Source organism: Drosophila montana, unplaced genomic scaffold (assembly GCF_035044405.1).
Source record: "Drosophila montana isolate Dmon_TW-CO22-7 unplaced genomic scaffold, ASM3504440v1 contig_1688_1, whole genome shotgun sequence".
NCBI classification, from domain to species: domain Eukaryota; kingdom Metazoa; phylum Arthropoda; class Insecta; order Diptera; family Drosophilidae; genus Drosophila; species Drosophila montana.
In genome coordinates this window covers 272,097-297,029 of record NW_026996617.1, presented here as the reverse complement: position 1 = coordinate 297,029, position 24,933 = coordinate 272,097, and the positions used below count along the sequence as shown (strand labels likewise).

The 24,933-nt window shown below is 44.7% G+C and overlaps 3 protein-coding genes and 1 long non-coding RNA gene across 6 annotated transcripts; 2 read left to right on the top strand and 2 right to left on the bottom strand.

Annotated features, from left to right (window-relative positions):
* Nucleotides 1-187: 187 nt before the first annotated feature.
* Vap33 (VAMP-associated protein 33kDa) lies at nt 188-6,159 on the bottom strand. 2 transcript variants are annotated; one of them, XM_064700274.1, is made up of 7 exons: nt 5,678-6,159; nt 5,402-5,615; nt 3,605-3,757; nt 3,419-3,528; nt 2,959-3,165; nt 2,792-2,899; nt 188-1,575 (listed from the first exon to the last, which is right to left on the bottom strand). In XM_064700274.1, the coding sequence occupies exons 2-7, from the start codon at nt 5,466-5,468 to the stop codon at nt 1,420-1,422; spliced, it is 801 nt and encodes a 266-aa protein (XP_064556344.1). In that variant the 5' UTR covers nt 5,469-5,615; nt 5,678-6,159; the 3' UTR covers nt 188-1,419. The 2 variants fall into 2 exon arrangements, with proteins under 2 accessions (XP_064556344.1, XP_064556343.1); XM_064700273.1 differs by having other exon boundaries at nt 5,693-6,159.
* A 247-nt stretch (nt 6,160-6,406) lies between these two features.
* On the bottom strand, nt 6,407-15,584 carry Glos (Gaulos). 2 transcript variants are annotated; one of them, XM_064700271.1, is made up of 5 exons: nt 15,429-15,584; nt 9,364-9,487; nt 7,111-9,306; nt 6,927-7,054; nt 6,407-6,873 (listed from the first exon to the last, which is right to left on the bottom strand). In XM_064700271.1, the coding sequence occupies exons 2-5, from the start codon at nt 9,473-9,475 to the stop codon at nt 6,496-6,498; spliced, it is 2,814 nt and encodes a 937-aa protein (XP_064556341.1). In that variant the 5' UTR covers nt 9,476-9,487; nt 15,429-15,584; the 3' UTR covers nt 6,407-6,495. The 2 variants fall into 2 exon arrangements, with proteins under 2 accessions (XP_064556341.1, XP_064556340.1); XM_064700270.1 differs by lacking the exon at nt 15,429-15,584 and having other exon boundaries at nt 9,364-9,554.
* LOC135440879 (N-acetylneuraminate 9-O-acetyltransferase) lies at nt 10,357-14,645 on the top strand. Its single transcript, XM_064700272.1, has 3 exons — nt 10,357-10,793; nt 10,879-10,975; nt 12,305-14,645. The coding sequence occupies exons 1-3, from the start codon at nt 10,556-10,558 to the stop codon at nt 14,520-14,522; spliced, it is 2,553 nt and encodes an 850-aa protein (XP_064556342.1). The 5' UTR covers nt 10,357-10,555; the 3' UTR covers nt 14,523-14,645.
* LOC135440882 (uncharacterized) lies at nt 14,667-19,442 on the top strand. Its single transcript, XR_010438364.1, has 3 exons — nt 14,667-15,819; nt 15,918-16,065; nt 19,153-19,442. It is a non-coding gene; the product is annotated as an uncharacterized LOC135440882 (long non-coding RNA).
* Nucleotides 19,443-24,933: the final 5,491 nt, after the last annotated feature.

The following is a 24,933-nucleotide window of genomic DNA, read 5'->3' as shown; positions in this document are numbered from 1 at the left end:
GCGAATAGAAACTTTTGCAGTGTATTTTTTGTTTTTTTTTTTTGTTTAAATGTATTTTTTATATTTATTTTGTTTTTGTTTTTGTTTTTGTAAACTGAACTGATTTCTGCATAGTTTTGCGTTTTTATTTTAGGAATTTGCAACAACACAAATACATACACATTTATATAAATTCATAATATGCATGTTGTTTGTTTTTTTTTTTTATGTTTTTTTTTTTTTAGTTTTTCTCTTTTGTTTTTCTTTGACATTTATTATGTTTGTTTACAGTTAATGTGTGTTTTTATATGTATATGTGTATATGTTTATACTTGGCAAATGAACCGTAGCAAATCCAAAATGAATTAAAAGTAAATGCAAGTGCAATAAAAACAATAAAATAAATTTTAAATATAACTTTTTTCCCAGCTAGCTGAAACAATTCCTCGCGGTCAGCGCGTGCGGAGTTTTTTTTTTTTGTTTTTTCTTCCATCTCCTTCTTCTTCTTCGTCTCACAAAACAACAAAAACCATTTATAATTGGGTGCGTGCGTGTGCGTGTGTCGTGTGTATGTGTGTATGTGTGCATATAAATATATGGATCATGTGTGTGTGTGTGTGTGTGTGTGTGTGCAGGTTATGCGGTAAAAATTGTGTAAGCAGCAAATGCAACAACGCACGCGCAACGCCGCATTCAACTTTTTATGGAGCGATAGCGATAGAGAGAGAGAGAGGGAGAGAGAGAGAGAGAGTATGTAACAATAAGAGGGCGAGAGCGAGAGAGAGAGAGACAAGAGGGAGCACGCTTTATAGTGCATGCAAATGATTGACTGGCTGCTGGCTGCACGGAGAGAAGGGAGAGAGCAAGAGAGACTACTGTCTACCCGTCTCTCTCTCTCTCTCTCTCTCTCACTCTCTCCGGCTGTTTAAGTAGTTTGCTATTGCCGATTACTTTTTGATGCAAGTTGCAGTTTTGCTTACGGTTATTTTCGTTTTTACTTTAACAATTACATTATATAAACATGTGTCCATTACGTGTGTGTATATATATATGTGTGTGTGTGTTTCGTATGTGTGTGTGTGTGTGTACATAATTTTGAGAGTTTCGATGGCCAAAACAAATTACAAATTTTGCTCAATTGAATTAATATTTTGACAATGTTCATCTTCTTCTTCTTCTTGTTCTTGTTGTTGTTGTTGTTGTTGTAGTATAGTATAACAGAAATGATTATTAATTTCAAGTGAGCAAATATTTAAACAATTGTTAAACTTTTAGGGAATTGCCGCCACACAGCAAATGGATTTTTTTTTTAGTTTTTGTTGTTGTTGTTGTTGTTGTTGTTGCTGCTGTGTTCGTTGTTGTTGCTACTTCTTGCTGTTGTTGCTGTTGTTGTTGCTGATGTTGTTGTTGTTGTTGTTGTAGTTGTTGTATTCATGGCATTCAGAGCAAAAACTTGCCAAGCAACAGACCCAAAATGGCGGCAGCAATTGCAATTGCTATATAAAAGACCGGAATCTGTTTTTCAGCCAGAACTGGAGCATACGGCTCGTTGATCTGCTTGGTGGCCGGAGAGCTCCGATAGCGTGTGATTTGATCCTTGAAATGGAAAAGATAAATACAAAAAAAAAAAATACATTAGTTTGTATACTTTGTTCAATTGAACTGGTTCATCAATTAATCTATTGGAACTTATTCATTAGTTTTGCATTTGAACTAGTTCTTTAAATAATCTATTGAACTTATTCATTAGTTTGTATACTTTGTTCAGTGAAACTGGTTCATCAATTAATCTATTGGAACTTTTTCATTAGTTTTGCATTTGAACTGGTTCTTCATCTATTATCTATTAGAACTTATTCATTAGTTTGTATACTAAGTTCAATTGAACTGGTTATTTAAATAATTTATTGAACTTATTTATTTGTTGGTATTTGAACTGGTTCTTTAAATAATCTATTGAACTTATGCATTAGTTTTGCATTTGAACTGGTTCTTCAAATAATCTATTCAACTTATTCATTAGTTTGTATACCAACTTCAATTGAACCGGTTCTTCAAATCTGTTGATCTTATTCATTAGTTTGTATACTAAGTTCAATTGAACTGGTTCTTCAAATAATCTATTGAACTTATTCAGTGATAAGCGAACTAAAATCGGTCATTTAATTCAGTCGAAATTGAACAAAGCATTTTCTTTAGTTCATTTGGTTCATGAACGCTGCAAATAATTCATTTCTAAATTCCACTCGCAAGTGTGGAAAAATCGGGAAAAACATTTGTATACAACTTTTTTGTTTACCATCCGATCGGCCTCAAACTCAATTTCAAAGATCTTTGTTCAAATTCATTCGAGGAGTGTTTTACACTTCTCGAAAAATGCCCTCTTGGTGGAAATGGGGCTCAAATTTATTTCCAAGGATCTATATGAAATATCATTTGAGACGTGTTTCACACTTTTCGCAGAATCCAAGCTTTTCTCGGTGAAAAGTGCGATTCAAGAATTTGTTGGGCTAATTTCTAAACGTACACAAGAACTCAGTTCATACGTGCTTGGGAGAATCCACCCGCAACAGTGGAAAATTGGCGAAAAACGGTTGAAAGTTGTTTGTTTACCGTTCGATCAGCTTCAATCGGTTGAGGGATTTAATTTGATACTTGCCACGGGCAAGGCCGCTATCTAGGCTCAATGGAATGAATTGTTCAAGCACAACGGAACAAACCGAATCGAAACAACAGTGGAATGCATCGTTCATAAGAACCGATCTAGTTCTAGATGATTGAACTTATGGTAGCATAAAATAGTTGGATTTACCTTCAAATGTAGATTCTCTTTTCGCAGTTCGCTGTTTTGTTCGCGTATCTTCTCAAGCTCGGCCGCCAGGGCTTCGGCATGCTCCGCAGCATCGGACAGATTCGATGACTGCAATTTAGATAGAATGTAAATATTGAGTTATATATAGGGTATAAAGATTTAGGCACCTGGACCACGGCGGACATTGCCGGCGCATCGCTCTTGAGCGTCTCGCCGGTGCCGAGCAGTGAGGTGGGCGGATTTGTGCCCACGCTGCCGCCGGCGCCGCCGCCGCCGCCGCTGTTGTTCTCGGCGTTGTTCGCCTCGGCGGGCGGCATTTCGAATACGCACTTTAGCTTGGCGTCCATTAGCTGATCCGGCTCCAGTTCCCGCCACTGCAACAAAAAACAAAGAACATTAATTAGCCAAGCTCTAGTCGGTAAAGTTTTAACTGAGTTTCAACTAGCTCCGTGCTAGCTTAACAAACATTCTGCATAATCGGTGCTTAGAGTCCGATTTTTATTAATATACAGCTAGAAACGACTTCTACAAGCCGAGTTCGACTCAGCTCAAGCATATATATGCTTAAGGATGCTTCTTTCTGCTTGATGCAAGAGAGAGAGAGAGAGAGGCGGGGGAGATGCTTACCAACTTGTTTAGATCAGTCAAATCGGCATCCTGCGGTGCCAGGACGCTCTGCACCATAAACTTGTGCTTGTTCTTTTCCTGCTGATCGTACATGAAAGGCTGCAGGCAAACTGCAACAAAAGAGAGAGAGAGAAGCGAATGGGAAATGAGTTAATCAAAATAGAATCGGATTTGCATTCAACTCACTTTCCACCTGCGTCGAACGATAGGACGCAATCTTGCCAATGTTTGGACGTACGCAATAGCGCTTCGGTGCCGTGGTCTTGATCTTGAAGACCAGCGTCATGGCCGAGTTGTTTTTCAGGGTCATGATTGTCACCACGGGCCTATTGAATGGACCTGCAAATAAAAGCATTGAGATATATAGATACATATATTTATAAATTGGTATTTGAACTTTAGGTTCGTGTCGGTCGAGCAGCGAGAATTCCCGAGATACTTTGTTTTCTAGCGCACTTCAAGATTGCGTCACTTTTCGTATAAATTTCGATTGGGTACATTAGCTAAGTGACAAATGAGATTCGTTAAACGCAAGACGCGCTTGATGACCTGTCCTGAGGGTTGTCTTGCATGACATCTCGCATTCTTTTTGAATGAGAAAAGTTGTGCTTTCCCAGATAGTTGGGTTAGCTTAGTTTTTTTTGTGCTATTCAAGCAAAAGCAAGACACTCTCGATGACTTGTCACTGAGATTGTCAGCTAAGCTTGTGACATGTCAGCGAAGTTGTCAGCAGCGAGCGCCTCCTCATCGAGGACCTGATCATTTTTGTAGGGTATTTCGGCGTCGGTCGGCATCCCAAGTGATAATTTGGTTTTGGTTTTTCATGTCAAATTAATTGAATTAAAAGCAAACACCACACACACACACACACACACACACACACACACGCACACACACGCGCATGCAAGAAAATTTCTGGTGTTTCGCTGATTTTGTTTTATTTTGAAGGAAAACTCATTCAATAAGACGCCCAATACATACATACATACGTACAGTTGTGTGTGCGTGTGTGTGTGTGTGTGTGTGCGTGTGGACAGTCTGTCACCGATCGTTGGGGAAATGGTAAGCGACAGGCGACATGTGTATGTATGTATGTGTGTGTGCTTAATACCAACACATGCTCACGCACATGTGTCTACTGTGGGCATAAATGATAAAATGTCACCTGTTTACAGCTTTTTGTGTCCCACTGTGCGCACTAGAAATCAAAGTGTGTTGTCATATGCATTGTTGTTGTTATTTGGCCGAAAATTCAAAAAGTAAAAGGAAAAATGGCTCATGAAAAGCTGTTCGAGTATAAAAATAAAATGTTGGCCCCAAAGGCGAGCGACTAAGACAGCGCGCACGGCCCAAAGGTTTTTCACAAAAACTCAAGGGAGAGAGGGAGAGAGCGCGCGCAAAATAGAGAGAGAGAGGGCGAAAACGTAGAGCGGCATTTCCAAATGAAACGACGCCAGTTGGTGGCGCTGCTCGCAGTCGCAGCGCTGGTGGCAGCAACATGCCAAAACAGCCGCACACACGTACCCTCAAAAATATGTCAAAAAAAAAAACTAAAACAACAAAATTATTGATAAGCTGTGGCCAAACGTAAAAAATAACGCAAAGTGAATAGAGAGAGAGAAAAAGAGAAACGAGAAGAAGCGGCCCTGCCAGTCGTCTGCATGTGTACGCGTGTGTGTGTGTGTGTGCGTGTTTGTGTGAACTTTGCAGTTTGCTCGTCGGTCGCCGCCAGAGCAGCACTTTGTAGCAATGTTTACAATACGCATTCACTTGCCCAACGCTGGATAAAAGTGATCGATATGCCGCCACACACACACAGAGACACAAGTGACCTTCTCTTTGGATGGCCCATGATGTCAAGTCCAAAACAAAACAAATGCAAGAGCAAATGCAGCTCTACACACTGGCTTCTTCTTCTTTTTCTAATTCAAATTCACACCAACCCACACACACACACTAACACACACACATATATGCACTTACCAATAAAGCGCAACTCATGCTCTGGCTCAATGGTCAGCGGAACTTCAAATTGTGGTGCTTTATTCATTTTGATGTGGTTGTTGTTGTGCTGCTGCTGCTGCTGCTGCCGCTGCTGCTGATTAGTAGTAGTTGTATACGTCACTGCCGATTCCTGTCGTCCTCTTGGCTGTAATTTGCAACGATGCTGCGCTGCTGCTACTGCTACTGCTTCTGCCTGGGGAATAATTGGGAACAATGGAAACAATTGTGGCTATTGCAATTATATATATTTGTTACCTTTTCTTCACTTACGTTCTGTGTGTGTTTTGCGCTATTCTATTTTGGAGTTTCGAGCTACTTTTGTTTCGAATTCTTTCAGCTTAGCACACACTTTCAAGATTTTTTTGACGCGACTCGACAAATTTTGCTTTCGATTTCGCTTGTTTTTTTTTTTCTTCTTCACTGCGCTTCACGTCGTCGTCGCCGTCGTCGTTGTCGTCGCTCGTTCTTGTCGTCGTCGTCGTCGTTGCGTTGCGTTGTCGCTATGCTTGTGTGTCTGCTGAGCCTTATGTCTGTGTAGCCACCAAAAAATATCGGTAAATGTATGCGCAAAAAAATTAAATACACGAGGTTGTTGCGTGCAAAAACTGACGATCAACGTGTTGTTTGCAATTCACTCGAGCCGTTAATGTGCAATTCGATAAATACGTTACGCTTTCAAACTGACTTTAACGTTATTTTCACGCACTTTATCTTCGTACTTTTAGCAGCGAATTTTTCGTATGCAAAAAAAAAATCAGTCACCGCCGTCATACACATATGTACGTCAGACGCATGCGTCAACCATAGCGTACCAGACCAGCCGGCATTTAAAGTTGCCAGATCCGGCAAAATGCGGCAACGCCACACGACACTGTACGCGATGCAACTCTGCGTTCATGCAGCAGCGGCGAATTCAGGCCGCCAAAAATAAGCGATTCAAACGCCAAGAAACTAGCAGCTTATTTAAGTAACAGGACAAACATGTTTATATAGATAAATGTAATTGTATTTCTTATTGATTTTGATGTACATATTGAATATGTATTAGTTGGCATACTGTAATACTGTAATTTTTAATTTTCCGGCGACATGGCAAGACTCTGGCTGACATATTGCAGGATGCTCGTCTTGCCGACAATGCCCACCGGGCCGAGCAGGATCTTCAGATTGCCAACGGCCGCCAATAGATTCTCGGGCATACGTAGCTTGGGCGTACGCAATATATGCTCAATCAGACGTGGATAATCGCTGGCATTGGCGCCGCCAATAAGCTCCCGATTAAGCGCCAGCATATAGCACTTGAAGAGAAACCCGTAAGCATGCTGCGAATTCGGTGAGTTGAGCCGATTCACTTGCTCGGCCAGGCTCTGCATGACCGCGCCGTCCAACTTATGTCGGATAGCGCCGCTCAGCAGATTGACGGCCTCCAAAGTTGAGGCCTGACGCAGTAGCTGAAAATGATTGAATTTCAGAAATTTTCATTTTATGGATCATTTTTTCGTACCATTGTGTATTCGCTGGCCTCGCGTTTCTTGTCGGGATCCTCCAGCAAGGCGGCCAACTGTTCGCCCTTCCACAGATGCGCATGCTGCAGCCCGGACCCGATCAGCCGCTCCAGCCGGTACTGCAAATCTGCAAGGATCAAATGAATCTTCTCTAGAGATTTGGGGGGGAAATCTGCGGCTCACCTGGTGACACGAGCACGGATCGCGCCATGTTGTTAATGTGATATTCGACAAGCAAATCGAGCACCGCGATGCGCGCCAGCTCGAAAGTCTCGAGCGTGCCGCGCAGCTGATCCATGACCAGGATGATCTGCGAAGCGAGCGGCCAGTTGCTGATGCGCCACGAGCTGAGCGGAACGTGCAGCTTCACATAGCCGCCGGCCAGCTGCAGCCTGTGCCGGGCCAGCTGCAGCTTGTGCCGGGCCTGCTGCAGCTTGTGCCGTGCCAGCTTCAGCTGGGCGAGACGCTGTCGCTGCTCCTTGTGCGATTTGTGTGTGGAGCTCACAATGCGCTGCTCGACCGCCTCCAGGCCGAGCAACGTTTTCAGCAGTCGCTCGAGCGCCATATAGTTACGCGTCTCGGTGAATTTGGCCAGGCCGGCGGCGCAGGCAACCAGATAGTTGTCCTGGGCGGCATGAAGCTCTTTGGCGCTATATGGCAGCGCGTCGAGATTCAGATTGAGCGTGAGTTGGCGCTGGCGATAGCGCATGCCATTCAGCAGCACCGGCTGCTCGTACAGCCGGACGAGCAGATCGCCGCCGGAGCTCTCGCGGAGCAGACGTCCATCGAGCAGGAGGCAGCTGATGGTGTGGGCGACATGGTTCAGGGCATGCGGCAGACAGCTGGCGGCGATGTGAAAGTAGAGCTTGGCGTAGCGTCGATGGGTCATCGCCAGCTGGGCGAGATTGAGCCAAGTCTGGGCGGGATTCTCCCAGCACAGTTCGAGAAATTGGTCGAGCGGAAAGCGCTCCACGGAGCAGCCGAGCTGATTGTAGAAATAGATGCGACGCGAATTGTGATTGTCGTCGCGCTGGAACGTGAAGCGGTTGAGCAACTGCAGCTGGTCGCGTCTGTGGAGCAGCTGCAGCTTCTCCTGGCTGCTGCAGCGCGTCTGATAGATGGGCAGCAGAACGTGCTGCAGCAGCTCCGTATACGGATCGAAGTCGTCGTCGTCGAGGGCCAGCACCTGGCCCAAATGCTCCAGCATGAGCTGGGCATGCTCCGCGCCCAGCAAGCGGATGTGCCCGGCCAGCGTCTCGACGCACTCGTCGCTGCCAAAGCAAATGGGACGGCGCAGCAGCGCGTCGAGTGCGAGTCGGAGCTGCTGCTGGTCGTCGTCGTCATCGAGTTGGCCATCGAGCAGGCCGAGCAGCTCGCCCAGGGTGAGCGTGTCCAGGCGCTGCTCGAACGTCTGGGCGCCGTCCGTGAAATTGCCCAGCTGCGCGCGGAGCGTGTGCGTCCTGAGGATGTCATCCCGCTCCAGCTGCTTGGTCAGCTCCAGGCACTTGTTGCACACGTGCGCCTGCAGGTGGAACAGCAGCTGGCCGGAGGGCAACTCCAGCCAGGCCATGTACGTGTCCACGCTAATGTGCGGCAGCAGCAGCTGCAGCTGATCCATCAACTTGCGTGCATATTCGCGCAGCTGCTCGGAGAAAGACGGCGGATCCTCCTGCTGTGATCCCGGCGAGTGCAGCGCGTAGACGGGAAAGTAGGCCGGCTGCTCCGGCTCCTCCGGCTGCTGCACTGCAGCCAATATCTCGAGCAGCACGTCGAGCAGCGCGCACATGGCCTCGCCCAGATAGCGCTGCTGCTTCTTCTTCGAGCCGAGCGAGCGCAGTCGCTCCTCGCTGTTGAGTAAATTTCGCTGCAGCAGGCGCAGCGCATTGTCCACCAGGCTGAGATTGGGCGGATGCGCCAGGTAGCAGATGGCCTTGCCCACGGCGGAGAGTGCGCCGCCAATGAGCGGCAGCGCCTCCCGCTTGCCGGGCACCAAATGACCCAGCAGATTGTTGAGGCAATCAAAGTACTGCGATGTCAGCCAATGCGGGCCGCAGGCCAAGAACTCGAACAGCTGCTGCTGCAGGCCGCAGAGCAGCAGCACGCTCAAGGTTAGCAGCTGGGGCAGCGGCTCCGGCAATTGCTTCAGCAGGTGCACACACTGCGGATTCCACTGTGCCAGCTCCTGCTCCTCCTTCGGGCTCCTGCCCGCCGCGCTGTTCAGGACGAGATACATCAGCGTGCCGCGCAGCTGATCCAAATCGGCGCTGGGATTCGGCTTGACCAGCTGGGGCTGCTGCTGCGGCTGCTGCTCGACGAGGCCGTGCTCCAGCAGCACATGCAGCACGCGCTTCGCCACATTTCGTATGTTCTCCTCGTTGCCTGCCGAGAGAGTTGCACGCAAAATTTCGATTTAACAATAATTACTTACTCACTTACCGCTAAAATAAATGAAGCTGTTTAGACGCTTGGTTTTTGTGTGGTAGTCGATCAGCTCGACGCGTATTTGTTTGAACACCTCGCAGTTGTTTAAGGCGCGCAAATCGTGCATTTTGCTTGCTCTCTGTAAATAGAACGCAAAAAATCGAATTTGTTAGCGCTTCCTCATCTCGTTGCAGACTGCCGGCAAAATGAATTCGCCGCATGAATCAAATCGAAGGTTACACAAGTGGTAAAGTAGTGTTGAGTAATCTTAATGCTCACTCACTTTGCAGTTGGCGCGCGATTTGAAAATGTTTGGCTGCCACTTGAAATAAATAGATTTGTGCCAAAATTTCAAAATGTGTAACATGTAAAGGAACATTTCATTTAAAATATAATTGTGTGCTATTTGCAGATTAAATAAAATTAAATCGAAGGTTACACAAGTGTCTTTACGGCAGTAAAGTAGTGTTGAGTAATCTTTATGCTCTCTCACTTTGCAGTTGGCGCGCGATTTGAAAATGTTTGGCTGCCACTCGAAATAAAGATTTGTGCCAAAATTTCAAAATGTCTAAGATATAAAGGAACATTTCATTTAAAATATATTTGTGTGCTATTTGCAGTTTAAAAAGTTTAAATTGCATTGCTGTGAAATGATGTAAAGTGTGCGCTTGTGACGTCATAGTCTTGCATATGGAGTTGTATTTGTTGTAATTACGGCTGCCCTTTGCTGCAAATTACCATGTAGCAAAACTTACAAAATACTGTATCAAAATTTACAAAATTTACCAATTACGGCGCAGCATGTTTTGTATAAGTGTGTGTTTCTGGCAGTGTTAAGATGATTATGTATTTTTTATAATAATTACCAACATTGGTGGATGGCATTTATCCGCAAATTCCGTTATGTGCTTATGACGTCACGGTGTATTTCGCTGCAACTGGCACAAATGTTGCATATCGATAAGAGTTATCGAACAGCTGACTGGTTGGGGGGGCGGCAGACGATTAATTGCAAAATAGCAAAAGGGCCGCCTATCGGCCGGCTGTAGCGCAAAAGCACAAAATCAACGGCTGCATAAACCGAGTTACTGCGCTGTGAAAAGCGTGTGCAACGCAAGGTGAGCACAATAATTGGGCCAAAGATGCGAACAGCCATCAGGTAAAAGCTACACACACTGCCAACGCAACGACTCACTCAGACTCCACCATGGAGTTGCGCGAGCTGCGCGCTGCAGCTGCTGCTGCTGCTGCTGCTGGCAAAGGGGACAGCGCTGGCGAGCTGGGCGGCATTTGCATTGGCAGCTCCTCGGAAGCCGGAGTACAGCGCATACCGACCCGGGCGGATCTGTTAATGGAGCAGCTGAATGCGAAAAATGCCAAAAAGGTGGCGCTGCTGCTTGTGCTCGGCTTTGTGCTCTACCACGGCCTGCTCAATTGGAACTACGGTGCGTTTATCGATAAATGTCTATCGATCTCTGGCATCTCTCTCTTTCTGGATTTGATTTAATTATTTCCCTCTCTCATTCACAGGCAGCGACTCCTGCCAATGGCTGCTGTCCAAGGGCCGCTTCAAAGGCGACAACGAGTGGCAGCCCTACGGCTGCATGATGCACAAGTACTCCTACACGTAAGTCGCGGGCCCAGCCCCGCATTTCTATCTACCGCGTACCCATTGAAAAATGCAATTGGGGTATATTCACACCACATGTCCGTTTCGTTTGTCTGAGCAAAAACTCCAAATTTGAAACAGTTTTCCTTGTATAACTTACGCAAATCTGGTCAAGTCATCGATAAATGCCCCTGCTTATCCGAAATCGATAATTATCGATTTTCAGTCTAGACTTTTTGTCTCGAGAAGCACCAAAATTGGAATAAAGATTCTCTTGTGTTTAAACAGAGCTCTTGACCTACAATAATTGACAGGCATATACCCTACCATAACAGGCATATACCCTACCATTACAGGCATATACCCTACCATAACAGGCATATACCCTACCCTTACAGGCATATACCCTACCATTACAGGCATATACCCTACCCTTACAAATTCATGTAATTGTTAGGCACTACAGCTTCTTTATAACCGGGAATAGGGAACTGTAAATTTGAAGTTTATTTTCTTACGCTGATCGATAATTGTGCGTATATACCCTACCCTAACAGGCATATATCCTACGCTTACAGAATTATGCAGTTGTCTATATCCGGAAACAGGACACTGTCAATTTGGAGTTTATGTTCCTTCCGTAAATTCCGCTAATTCAGCCTCTTTAGCTGAAATCGATAATTATCGATAGTCTTCTTAGCGATGACAGGCGCTAAAAAAACATCCGATTTGAAGTGCAGTTAGTTGTCTTTGCAAACGCAGGAGAAACAGGACACTGTCAATTTTGGAGTTTATGTTCCTTCCGCTAATTCCGATAATGCAGCCTCTTTAGCTGAAATCGATATTTATCGATAGTCTTCTTCTTTGAAGTGCAGTTAGTTGTCTTTGCAAACGCAGGAGAAACAGGACACTGTCAATTTGGAGTTTATGTTCCTTCCGCTAATTCCGATAATTCAGCCTCTTTAGCTGAAATCGATAATTATCGATAGTCTTCTTAGCGATGACAGGCGCTAAAAAAACATCCGATTTAAAGTGCAGTTAGTTGTCTCTGCAAACGCAGGAGAAACAGGACACTGTCAATTTGGAGTCGATCGATAATTCAGCCTCTTTAGCTGAAATCGATAATTATCGATAGTCTTCTTAGCGATGACAGGCGCCGATTTGAAGTGCAATTAGTTGTCTTTGCAAACGCAGCTTGAGATTGACTCACTTTGGCATTTTGTTTTTGTGAACAGGGTATCCGGTGATCGAGCACACTCATTCCGGGTTAAGCTGCCGTTATCGGCGTGTTGACTCACCAAATTGAAATTCGTTATCACACTTATTTTTTTTCTTTGCGATTTGCAGCGACACGCGACGCTGCCTGCGCTATTTGGCATTTTTTGGCAACAAGAACAACTTTGTGTTCATCGGGGACCGGAGCGTGCGGCTACTGTACGAGCGATTCGTGGAGCAGCTGCAGCTGGCGCAGCCGGGCGACGAGCTGGACGATGAGTACGATAACAATGGCTCGGCACGGGCGAATGTGGCGCGCTTCGAGGACAAAAAACTGGACATATTGGTGCAGTATATTGGCGCCAGCGAGGTGAGCCCTGCGCTAATCGATCGCCTCTACCAGCTGGAGCAGGAGAAGCAGCTGTCGTCCGTCTATGTGATGGGGCTCACCTATGGCGCACAGCTCGCCGGCAACGTGACCGACGAGCTCTTGCGACAATATAGCGTCAATTTGACGTTACTCGTGGCGCCCTTTCATCGTCTCGTGGCGCAATCGTCGCGCGTTCTCTGGAAGCTGGCGGACCGGGTCGATGAGGAGAAGCTGCCGTCCGCCTGGAAGCTGGTACACAACGACGACATCGATCGGCTGAACAATGTGGCACGCAACGTCTTTCGCTATACGGACGCGAGGGTCTGGGAGTCGGCCTGGCACATTGCCAACGGACTGCTGGACAATGCCATCGATGGGCATCGGTTGAGCGCGCACGGCCAACGGCTCGAGGTGCAGCTGCTCTGGAATATGTACTGCAACGATCAGATGAACTACAACGATGGCACCTGCTGCAGCAGCGCCGAGCCGTACACGAGTCTCCAAATCGTCGCCTACGCGCTCTTTGGCGTTTGCATTGCCCTCGTCGGCGGCATGTGCCTGCGCCGCTGGCTCCTCCACCTGCGCGGCCACACGCTCTACGTGCCGCTCCAGCAGCAGCAGCATCAGCACTCGTCGCACTCTCATCATCCGGCCAACGCTTTGGCCGTGCTCATCACGGACTATGGCACGCCGCTGGTAGCTTTGTCGCTGCTGGGCCTCATCATGGCGTATTTCTATTTGTGCGATCGCACCAACTTCTTCATGAAGGAGAACAAATACTACTCGGAGTTTAGCTTCTGGATACCCGTGGCATATGTCTTCGCCTTGGGCCTATTCTTTACGGAGGAGTCGCGCTTCACCAAGGTGCTCAACCGGCAGCAGACGGACGAGCTGCGCGGCTGGATCCTGCTGGTGGTCCTTATCTATTATATGACCGGTGCCCAGCGCATTTTGCCCATCCACATGCACATCAAGCTGCTCATTTCGGGCTACTTTTTTCTCACCGGCTACGCGCACTTTACGCACATCTGGCTGACGGGCGGCTCCGGCTCGATGTTCGTCCGCTTCTTCCAGGCCATGTTCCGGCTGAATTTTCTGAGCATTCTGCTCTGCTTCTGCATGAATCGTCCGTATCAGTTCTATTACTTTGTGCCGCTGCTCTCCTTCTGGCTGTGCGTCATCTATTTTGTGCTGTCGCTGCCGCCGCGCATCACCTCCGCCTCGGTGGACGCCAATCCGCTGCACTATCTCTATCTCGTCAGCAAATGCATTGGCTGTCTGGGCGTCATTACGGTCCTCTTCATGTCCGAGGTCTTCTTCGAGCGCATCTTCGTGACGCGCCCGTGGAAGGCGCTCTTCGTCACAACCGACGACGACATCCACGAATGGTGGCATCAATGGAAGCTCGACCGTTATACGGTCACCTACGGCATGATCTATGCGGCCTGCTTCCATATTGCCCAAAAGTACAGCGTGTTCGATGACAACAATCATGGCAATCTGTTCTCGCGAAGGACATCCATTTCGGTCACATTGCTGGCGCTGCTCGGCGTCGGCATCTATACGGCCTTCTCGCTGCTCTGCCGCAACGTTCAGAACTGCGAGGAGATACACTCGTATATCCTGTTCATACCCATTATCGGGTATGTCGTGCTGCGCAATATTTCCGGCATTTTGCGCACCCGCTACTCCAGTTTCTTTGCCTGGTTCGGTCGCATCTCGCTCGAGCTGTTCGTCTGCCAGTATCACATTTGGCTCGCCGCCGATCGACACGGCGTCCTGGTCCTGTTGCCCGGCTTTCCGACGCTCAACATGATCATTACATCGTTCATATTTGTTTGCGCCTCGCATGAGGTGCATCGGCTAACCCGCATCCTGTTGCCCTACGCCGTCCCGAACGATTGGCGCCTGGTCTTGCGCAATCTGGTCATATTTCTCATTGTGCTCATACCAGTTGCCCGATCCGACGGCATGTTCTAATTTGTGTGTCGCGGTGCAATCAAATTGCCCCCCAAACACCACGCTGCATACCCTGCTTTCAAAAGCGGAAAATGAGCATATTGGTTCCATGTCCCATGATCACAGTTTGAAAGTCACTGGACACAGTTTGAAAGTCACCTGTGAGTAGAGTATTGCGCAGTCGGTTACAGCCGACCTTTTTTTTTGTTGCTTTCCAAAGGTATTTCAATACACACACACACGCACACACACTTATTACGACTATAGTTAAAAAAAAACTCCTGTGAGCAGAGTATTGCGTAGTCGGTTACAGCCGACCTTCTTTTTTTGTTGCTTTCCAAAGGTATTTCAATACACACACACACGCACACACACGCACACACACACACACTTAATACGACTATAGTTAAAAAAAAAAACTCCTGTGAGCAGAGTATTGCGTAGTCGGTTACAGCCGACCTTCTTTTTTTGTTGCTTTCCAAAGGTATTTCAATACACACACACACACACACACGCACACACGCACACACACACACACTTATTACGACTATAGTTAAAAAAAAAACTCCTGTGAGCAGAGTATTGCGTAGTCGGTTACAGCCGACCTATAGTTAAAAAAAAACCCAATTAGATGTATGTTAAAAAAAAAACAAAAACAAATAATTAGCTTTACCAACCGCACAATATACTTATTAATTCTACACTTGCAATAACTTAAAACATATTTAAATGTCAGAAAAAGAAAACAAAAAAAAATTATAAATGTATTTCACAAGCAAACGTAATGGCTGCCATGCATAAAGGAATCGTCTGCGAGCGCACTGCAATATCCTTTTCTTCGACAAGCAGACGAACAAATACAAGTTAAATAAAGTAAATAACATAAATACTATACCAAATTCTGATTTATTTCTACCTTCCACTTACCGGGCGCGCCTTTACTGAGGCATAGAGAAAGTTCTCGTATAACTTTTTTGCGGAGCCAAAAATTTTGCGAACCGAACGCGTCGAAAGATAGAACAATAAAGAAAGAAAGGAAGAAAGAAAAGAAACGAGTTGACAAAACTTAACCTAGTTGAGCGCAGGAACGTTGAAAATAGAACGAAAAAAAAAACTGACGCAGCGAATTTAATAATTTACAATTACAAATACATACATGCAGGGTAGAAGCTCTTCAAATATAACACACACACACACACAAAGATATGTATATTTTCAGGCGGCGAAAGAACCGCTGCCTGCGAATTCGCCGCATTTTGAATGGCTTGTCGAGACTGAAACCTTAAGAAAGCAAGTTCGGTCTTAGCTTGAAATAAATGTAAGTTATTATTTTTGGGGTTACAATTACAGTTCTGTGACAATTTGAATGATCTTTCACAAGCCGTCTTAATATAATTACAAACATGCATTTTACAGGCTCTTCAAATATAACACACACACACACACATACAAAATGTATATACACACAAACAAAGCGACAAATGCGTTGCCTGCAAATTCGCCGCATTTTGAATGGCTTGTCAAGACTGAAACGAAAACGACGCAAGTTCAACGTGAAACAATTGTAAGCCAAAGTTTTTATTACCAATTGTAAGAGACGATTTAATCGCGGCTGCTGTTAAGAACAACACAAATATGTGTAAGTAGGTGCATACATGTGTGCGTGTAAATGGAGGCTCAGCGCCGACGGCAGGCAGCAGAAGAACCGTTGCTACAAAATAATGGGGTAAGCTTGAAACTAAGCGCAAGCTGAAGTAACGGTTGTTATATGCAAAATATCTTCGATATTGGCATTTGCTTAATACATACATTTGTGCATACATATTGACATTGGCAAATTGAGATGCAGCTTTGTCTGCGGGCAGCAGAAGAACCGTTGCTCGCGAATTCGCCGCTTGCTTACACTTGTTGCTGTTGAATGAATAAATGCGCACATTGCTCAAGCTACGTATGTGCGTATGTAAACTGGTGCAGCCAATTCGCCGCATGGCGAGTTAATGGCTTGCTTACACTTGTTGCTGTTGGCTGTGAATGACATTTCGCGAGCATGGAGCGAAATGAGGGTCCTGGACACCAATTTGTTCTATTCTATTGAGACGCAGCCGTTTGCGGTCAAGAGCCACTGAACCGGTACGACTTGCATGGACGTGTACACATCTCTTTGCTAATTATGCTCCATATCCAACTGTACCCAGGCGTAACCTCGTTCCTGCTGCGGCCTTTGTTGCCGCACAGTTGCCAGCGTTAATTGAGATGCCGTGTGGTTTCCCAGCCGTTGGGGCCGAGCCAACATGCATCTGTGTATGTAAATAAATATACATATGTATGTATGAATATGCGATTTTTCTTCCTAACTAAAAAACATTCTTAAGCACAGAGGGAAACGGGCAGAGGGAAACGGGCAGAGGGACGCGGGCAGAGTGAAGTGGGCAGAGGCAAGCGGGCAGAGTGAAGCTGGCAGAGTGAAGCTGGCAGAGTGAAGCGGGCAGAGGCAAGCGGGCAGAGGCATGCGGGCAGACGGAAGCGGGCAGAGGAAAGCGGGCAGAGGGACGCGGGCAGAGGCAAGCGGGCAGAGTGACGCGGGCAGAGGCAAGCGGGCAGAGTGAAGCTGGCAGAGTGAAGCTGGCAGAGTGAAGCGGGAAGAGGAACGCGGGCAGTGGGAAGCGGGCAGAGGGACGCGGGCAGAGTGAAGTGGGCAGAGGGACGCGGGCAGAGGCAAGCGGGCAGACGGATGCGGGCAGAGGCAAGCTGGCAGAGGCAAGCGGGCAGAGGCAAGCGGGCAGAGGGAAGCGGGCAGAGTGAAGTGGGCAGAGGGACGCGGGCACTGGCATGCGGGCAGAGGGACGCGGGCAGAGGGACGCGGGCAGAGGCATGCGGGCAGTGGCAAGCGGGCAGAGGCATGCGGGCAGACGGAAGCGGGCAGAGGAAAGCGGGCAGAGTGAAGCGGGCAGAGTGAAGCGGGCAGAGGGAAGCGGGCAGAGTGAAGCTGGCAGAGGAAAGCGGGCAGAGTGAAGCGGGCAGAGGGACTCGGGCAGAGTGAAGCTGGCAGAGTGAAGCGGGCAGAGGGACGCGGGCAGAGGCATGCGGGCAGACGGAAGCGGGCAGAGGGACGCGGGCAGAGGGACGCGGGCAGAGGCATGCGGGCAGAGTGAAGCTGGCAGAGTGAAGCGGGCAGAGGGACGCGGGCAGAGGCATGCGGGCAGAGGGTTCTAATTGGCTGTTTGTTAAAATCATCTTTACCCACCTGTACTAAAATCAAAATGTGTTAGCGAAAATTTGCACAGTGTAGCCGAGCTTGCGCGCACGGAGTTTCCCTCGTGTTTTTGAACACATTGCTATATTTATACGTATACAGCACGCATTCGCGCAACGCGACCGAGCTAAAAATTGAATTTTTCAACGAGTTGCCTTATTGTTTTTCATTAAATTTTTAGCAAATCGAACAAAATGTTGCTAAAGAGAGTTCATTCTGTTTAATTATATAAATTGATTGGCAAAAAATGGCAATTTTTGGTGTTCACTCGAGCGAGGGCGCACTGTACAGAGCTTTTAAGCTTTATTAGCGGGCAACTGCGTGGGCAAAGAGCTTCAGTTAATGCAGTTAAAATTATTGCTTTGCTTTTTCAAAAAGACCAAATGAAAACATTATGCAAAATATCTAAAAGTACTTCTTATATGAAAACTGTGCCGACAAGAATTTTGAATTAACAATAAACAAAAAAAAAAAAAAACACAAAAAAAACAATTTTTCTCACAACAAATAATTGTATAAATATTAACAAAAAAAAAAAAAAAAGTTTCCATTCCAGAAATTTCTTACTGCAAATTTGCGCATTTGAATTACCTTCTCTCTATGCTAATGTAAAATTCTGGTGAAATCTGTCTACATTTTTTTTCTTCTATTTTTGTTTGCAGTTGCATCGATAAGTTTGATTGGCTGCCGTGGACTCGGGCCGATTATTAACAACGATCGCAATTGCAATCGCCTGCGCTCATTGGTGCAGGCGTTCGCGTCGCTGCAGTTTTAGCAGCAGCACAGCGACAGCCTGTCGTCGGGAATTTACCCTGGCGGCGAGCTTTCAAAGCTCTCTGCTAACGGTTAACGGGCAAAAAGCTCGGCTCGGCAACGTTTAAATAGCGGCCGCTTGCCCTACGCTGGCTCAGTTAGCGGCCGAACGCAGGCAGAAGCAGTTCGTTCCCAATCCCACCAGCAGCACCAGCAGCAGCAGCAGCAGCAACAGGAACAGCAGCAACAGGAACAGCAGCAACAGGAGACAAAACAGAAGAAAGGCAGCTTGGTGCCGCCCCTCCTTCCACCTCAAGCAATCTCCCCGCAAAGGCCCAACAAGTGTTTGTGTGTGTTGAAAGTGGCGCAAAGACAAATATTTGAATCTTGATTTTTGAAGCGTAAACGCGCGCTCAACTTTCAACGTAGCCTACTTTTTGGGCTGTTGCTGCTCCGCCGTTGTTGTTTGTGTCTCAAGTTGTTGCTGCTGCTGCTGCTGCTGCTGCTGATAAAGTTGTTAATTTTTTGTTGTTTTTTTTGAGGTGTTGAAACGTGTTGTTTGGTTATTTTTTTTCCTAGGCTTAAGCTAAAGTGTGTCCCATTTTTTTTTCCTGCTAATACTTATTGTTCTTTTCGATTTTTCAGCTGAAATTTCAGAGCATCAATCAAAACCAAAACTGCATATAATATAAAAAAAACCAAAAACAGAGCTGTGAAACTCAATCAAATCAAATTCAATTAATTTAAATCAAGTCAGAAGCTTCAAAATGAAGATAAAGAAATTTAATGTCGATTCCGAATTTAAAATTAGCTAAATTCCAAATTATAAAAACAACATAATAACCAAAAAAATAAAAAACACAACAGACTATTTAAAAAAAAAAACCACATGTTGCTGAATATCGAAGGAGTCCCCTGGCGGGACTTCCATTTTCGTCCTGAAGACCTGAAGATCAAGATTTGCGATTTCTGAATCGTCAAAAAACGCGATATAAAAAAATATAACAATTCAAAAAACAAGAGTCATTTGAACGAACAATTTGAAAAAAAAAAACAAAATAAGAGTCATTTGAACGAACAATTTGAAAAAAAAACAAAACAAGAGTCATTTGAACGAACAATTTGAAAAAAAAAACAAAACAAGAGTCATTTGAACGAACAATTTGAAAAAAAAAACAAAACAAGAGTCATTTGAACGAACAATTTGAAAAAAAAACCAAAACAAAACCAGAGTCATTTGAACGAACAATTTGAAAAAAAAAACAAAATAAGAGTCATTTGAACGAACAATTTGAAAAAAAAACCAAAACAAGAGTCATTTGAACGAACAATTTGAAAAAAATACAAAACAAGAGTCATTTGAACAAACAATTTGAAAAATAACAAAACAAGAGTCACTTGAACAAACAATTTGAAAAAAACAAAACAATTAAACAATTCAAAATAAAAAAAAAAACCAAAAACCAGATTAACTTGTGTCGTAATCAACACTGAAAAGACCTGTAAGGCTTCCATTCCGTCTGAAACTGAACTCCAGATCGACCGTACTTCAAGTCACACCCGATGATAACGATTCACACCGTCTGGAACTGAACTCCAGATCGACCGTACTTCAAGTCACACCCGATGATAACAATTCTTTTTTTTAGGTAAGCCTCGCTCAAATTGTTGCCAAACTTTCTTTATTTTATTTTGTGTATTTGTGTTGTTACCGTTGCCGTTGGCCTTTTACTTGTTAATATCATTCATTACATTTAACTGTGGTGTGGTTCCTGTAGTTAGTTCGGGTCAGGGGCGCCGTACATGCATATCTACAATCTAACTATCTCTGTGTACTTGAGTGTATCATTCGCAATCATAATTACAGCAGTTAGGCGCACGCTACAGTCGGCTGCCATCGACTGCGCAATACTCTGTTCACAGTGTAATGAACACTCCGAAATGCTGTTGCAATTCGCAACCAGTTTAAGCTTCAGGCAACTGATATCGACAACAAATATTGTCCGGAAAAAACTCTTGAAATTGATTCGTTTTTTAGGCTTGTGACTAGTGAAAGAATCAAAAAATAAATCATATTAAAAGAGGCGTTGCAATTCGCAACCAGTTTAAGCTTCAGACGAAAAACTCTTCGGAAAACTGTCCGGAAAAAACTCTTGAAATTGATTCGATTTTTAGGCTTGTGACTAGTGAAAGAATCAAAAAATAAATCATATTAAAAGAGGCGTTGCAATTCGCAACCAGTTTAAGCTTCAGGCGAAAAACTCTTCGGAAAACTGTCCGGAAAAAACTCTTGAAATTGATTCGATTTTTAGGCTTGTGACTAGTGAAAGAATCGAAAAATAAATCATTTAAAATGGTCACATATTAGGTGAATCTTGGCTTGATCCTTTTAAAAGAGGCGTTGCAATTCGCAACCAGTTTAAGCTTCAGGCGAAAAACTCTTCGGAAAACTGTCCGGAAAAAACTCTTGAAATTGATTCGTTTTTTAGGCTTGTGACTAGTGAAAGAATCAAAAAATAAATCATATTAAAAGAGGCGTTGCAATTCGCAACCAGTTTAAGCTTCAGGCGAAAAACTCTTCGGAAAACTGTCCGGAAAAAACTCTTGAAATTGATTCGATTTTTAGGCTTGTGACTAGTGAAAGAATCAAAAAATAAATCATTTAAAATGGTCACATATTAGGTGAATCTTGGCTTGATCCTTTTAAAAGAGGCGTTGCAATTCGCAACCAGTTTAAGCTTCAGGCGAAAAACTCTTCGGAAAACTGTCCGGAAAAAACTCTTGAAATTGATTCGTTTTTTAGGCTTGTGACTAGTGAAAGAATCAAAAAATAAATCATATTAAAAGAGGCGTTGCAATTCGCAACCAGTTTAAGCTTCAGGCGAAAAACTCTTCGGAAAACTGTCCGGAAAAAACTCTTGAAATTGATTCGATTTTTAGGCTTGTGACTAGTGAAAGAATCAAAAAATAAATCATTTAAAATGGTCACATATTAGGTGAATCTTGGCTTGATCCTTTTAAAAAAAAGCGTTGCAATTCGCAACCAGTTTAAGCCTCAAGCGACTGAAATCCACGGCAGATACTGTCCGGAAAAACTGTTGATATGGATTCGATTTCTCAATCAAAAAGTGTTCACCTATTTAGAGTTTTACAATTTTGGCTTGATCCTCTAAAAAGAAAAGCAACAGGCTAGCTGCCTGCCATTTGAGGCGTTGCAATTCGCAACCAGTTTAAGCTTCAAACGGCTAAAGCCGACGGCAGAGTCTGCTAATCGAACCGTAAGAATCTTGGCGTAGGTTAAGTTTTCAGTTCAGTTTTTTTCTTAAAAAAATAAATTTTAGCAATTATTCAAAATTAACTTAATAATATATATATATTTTTTTTGTTAAATTTTTGCTGGCTCTTCTAAAGCGAAGAACTGTCAAATTTCCAGCCCTGAAATTGGGTTCAAAATACATTTTGTACAATTGGCCGCAACATAAAAAGACAAAAAAAAACTTCAAGTTTTGTGCATAGTTTTGTTCATAGGCAATAAACTCTCAGTTTTACTGGATGGACAGAGTATACGAAGCATGTATAATACACATTCGTGCCGAGAATATGCTGAGTGCGAATATTTTTCGAGTATTCTTGCTCATTCATTCCCATCCGCATACGCATTCGCATCCGCATACGCATACGCATTCGCATCCGCATCCGCATCCTGTTCGCATCATGGCATCGCATTATTTCAACATCTTAATGCCTTTAACTACGCATTAGTTATCAAAGCGCAATTTTAGTTCTGGCCAACCGAGAGCTCCACAGCTCCACAGATTACACGGGATAACATACGTGCTGTTAGATGTATAATATGTCGCATTTATTTGCCAGTGTGGGCCTAATTGAATTTTTCAATTTCAGCCCCGCTTTCTCTTTTGAGTCCACCTCAATGATTATAAGAGCTTGTACCTCATATATTGTACATATTGTATATAGAGTTGGCAAATATATTTTGCTATTTGAGTGCTATCTTTGAGCTCTTGCATAAAGACAGAAGATTCAGACGAATCGGGAATGAGAAGAAGTCAAGTGCAGCTCGCAATTGCAGAGTTTGGCAAAGATTTCTGGACAAAATTAATCGTTTTTCTAGAAATGTGTAACGCATAGAAGTAGACTCATTCGACGCCATAAAGTTTAAAAATATTCTAGATCAGTATCAACAGGCGAGTCGATATAGCCATATCCGTCCGTTCTATAGAAAAGTTTCTTGTTTTTCAAGATATCTTGACCAAATTTGGCATTTTTTAGTTTCACTTAGCTCCTCATATATTTGCAAAATCCTATCAACATCGGACAACTATATCATATAGCTGCCATAGGAACAATCGGTCGAAAATTAAGTTATTGTATGAAAAACTTTTTTGTTTTTCAAGATATCTTTGCCATACTTGGCATTAACTATTTTCCTTGTGCTACTTAGATACGAGCAAAGCATTATGAAAAGATTGGGTCGGAGAAGTCCACACATTTCGTGACATAACTATTAAGAATACTAGAACCTAGAGCAGAGCATATCTTCTTTTATAAAGACACTTAGCGATTTGCTCGCTCTCTCTCCCCCCCTCTCTCCCTATCTAATGCTCTCTCCTTTCCCTCTCTCTCTCTCTCTCTCTCTCTCTCTCTCTCAGCATTTAAAATGCTTGTAAACAGCAATTAATCTCGGCTCACTTGCAAATTTGCAGCCCTTTGGCGTTTTGTCGATTAGCGACAATTGAGCTTCAAGTTTGCCCTCCTTCTCAATCGCTCTCCCTCTCTCTCTCTCTGCCCCCTCTCTCTCTCTCTATCTCTGCCCCCTCTCTCTTCATCAGGCTTCCCTCGCCAAGTATTTATCGCCAATGACAGTGCGTGTGTCTGGCAGTTAATTAGATGGGCTGCGGCTCAGGTTAACTTCGGCTTGGCTCTCGGCTACTCTTGTTATGATTGCGCCAGACAGTTGATCAGACGGCGAGGGAGACGGAGGAGGTGAGGGAGACGGAGGGTGTGAGGGAGACGGCAAAAGAAAACTCAACTTATAAATTCCGAAATTTTTGCCTACTTTTGGGCGCGTTCAGGCAGCTTCTGTGTGTGCGTGTGTGTGTGTGTGTGTGTGTGGCCCCAGGCCGTTGTTTTTCGCTTTCCTTGGAGTGCAAAGAGAGGGGAGAGGGGAGGCGGGAGGGGGTTGAAAAGCAGGGTACTGACATTTACCTTTTGTTATGCGATATCCTTGCGTCGGTTGCGATTTAAGCATTAATACCTGGCCCAAAAAAACAGAATCCAACAACGACAAAGGGTAAAATTATTCGCAGAATAAATATATTGCTTGGCACAGCAACTGGGAGTGTGCGTGTGTGTGTGTGTGTGTGTATTGGACTGTGTCTGCAATCGAGGCATTTTAATACCCTCAATCCATTGGGTTAAAAAGGGTATATTTGGTTTTGTGCAAAGCCAGAAGAAAGCATCTCCGAGCTAGGAGAGTATTTCTTTTCTGGCTCTGCATTAAGAACCGGGTGGATCAGGCCATGTCTACCCGTTCCTTCCTTCTGGTACGAGGCCTAATCAGAGGCCTGATGTTTTTGGTCTAACACCCAAATGCGGGCAGAGCAACGCTCGTCGTGAATCGGAATAGGTATGAGATGGGCCTCCTGCCCAACCAAGGTAGAAGACACAACCAAACCAAATCGTTTCTTCAATTGCTGCCCGCGAAATCGATCTTCAATTAATCCTTATGTAGGAACCGATCCCAAAGAGCTAGACAAAGAGCAATTGTTAAAGAAGATCCTGCTGTAGAATGTTTGATTGTTTCAAATTATCGATAACTTGCCCCGTTTCCAACAAATCATAACTCAAAATGTTTAAGAGATAGAAAGTCCAACTTTGGAAAGTGACAGAGTTTGGCTCTTAGGAATGAAGCAGCATAGCCGCTGCATAATACAGGGTATCTCCCAGTTGGTCACACCCGAGCAGAGCGCTTAATCGATATCGCCTAGTTTAAGTCTGCGAGAATAAATGAAATTCTCCAAATATTAATTGTTTCAATCCGAAGCACGCAAATGCCGGAAGCACAAGAATCTTTTGGGTTGAGAAAAATTTATTGAACAAGCAATTATATGGGAAAGAGTTGTTAGAGAAAGGCCGCAGATTAAATACCCTAACTCGCGAGTCGAGTTGTCGGCAACTAGGGCAGGGGATGACTAAGTATTTCGACGACTGGCTAAGATAATTTGATAAACGAAGACGATTGTTCATAAAGAACAACTGAAAATTCCAAACCAGCTTGCTGGTTCAAACCGTGAACTGAACCAGCGACCAAACCAGCTTGCTGGTTCGAACCGTGAACTGAACCAGCGACCATTTAGATAAAGATATGTATAAAGTTTGCCTGTTGGGCAACTGAACTAACCAGCT

Excerpts from the sequence above, each read along its gene's own strand:
- Vap33 (XM_064700274.1), bottom strand. The coding sequence starts at position 5,468 with ATGAATAAAGCACCACAATTTGAAGTTCCGCTGACCATTGAGCCAGAG. Across the intron at positions 3,758-5,401 it reads GCATGAGTTGCGCTTTATTG|GTCCATTCAATAGGCCCGTG; the intron begins GTAAGTGCATAT and ends TTTTATTTGCAG. Across the intron at positions 3,529-3,604 it reads TCGTTCGACGCAGGTGGAAA|TTTGCCTGCAGCCTTTCATG; the intron begins GTGAGTTGAATG and ends CTTTTGTTGCAG.
- LOC135440879 (XM_064700272.1), top strand. The coding sequence starts at position 10,556 with ATGGAGTTGCGCGAGCTGCGCGCTGCAGCTGCTGCTGCTGCTGCTGCT. Across the intron at positions 10,794-10,878 it reads CCTGCTCAATTGGAACTACG|GCAGCGACTCCTGCCAATGG; the intron begins GTGCGTTTATCG and ends TCTCATTCACAG. Across the intron at positions 10,976-12,304 it reads ATGCACAAGTACTCCTACAC|CGACACGCGACGCTGCCTGC; the intron begins GTAAGTCGCGGG and ends TGCGATTTGCAG.
- Glos (XM_064700271.1), bottom strand. The coding sequence starts at position 9,475 with ATGCACGATTTGCGCGCCTTAAACAACTGCGAGGTGTTCAAACAAATA. Across the intron at positions 7,055-7,110 it reads ATCCGTGCTCGTGTCACCAG|ATTTGCAGTACCGGCTGGAG; the intron begins GTGAGCCGCAGA and ends TGATCCTTGCAG. Across the intron at positions 6,874-6,926 it reads AGGCCAGCGAATACACAATG|CTACTGCGTCAGGCCTCAAC; the intron begins GTACGAAAAAAT and ends AATCATTTTCAG.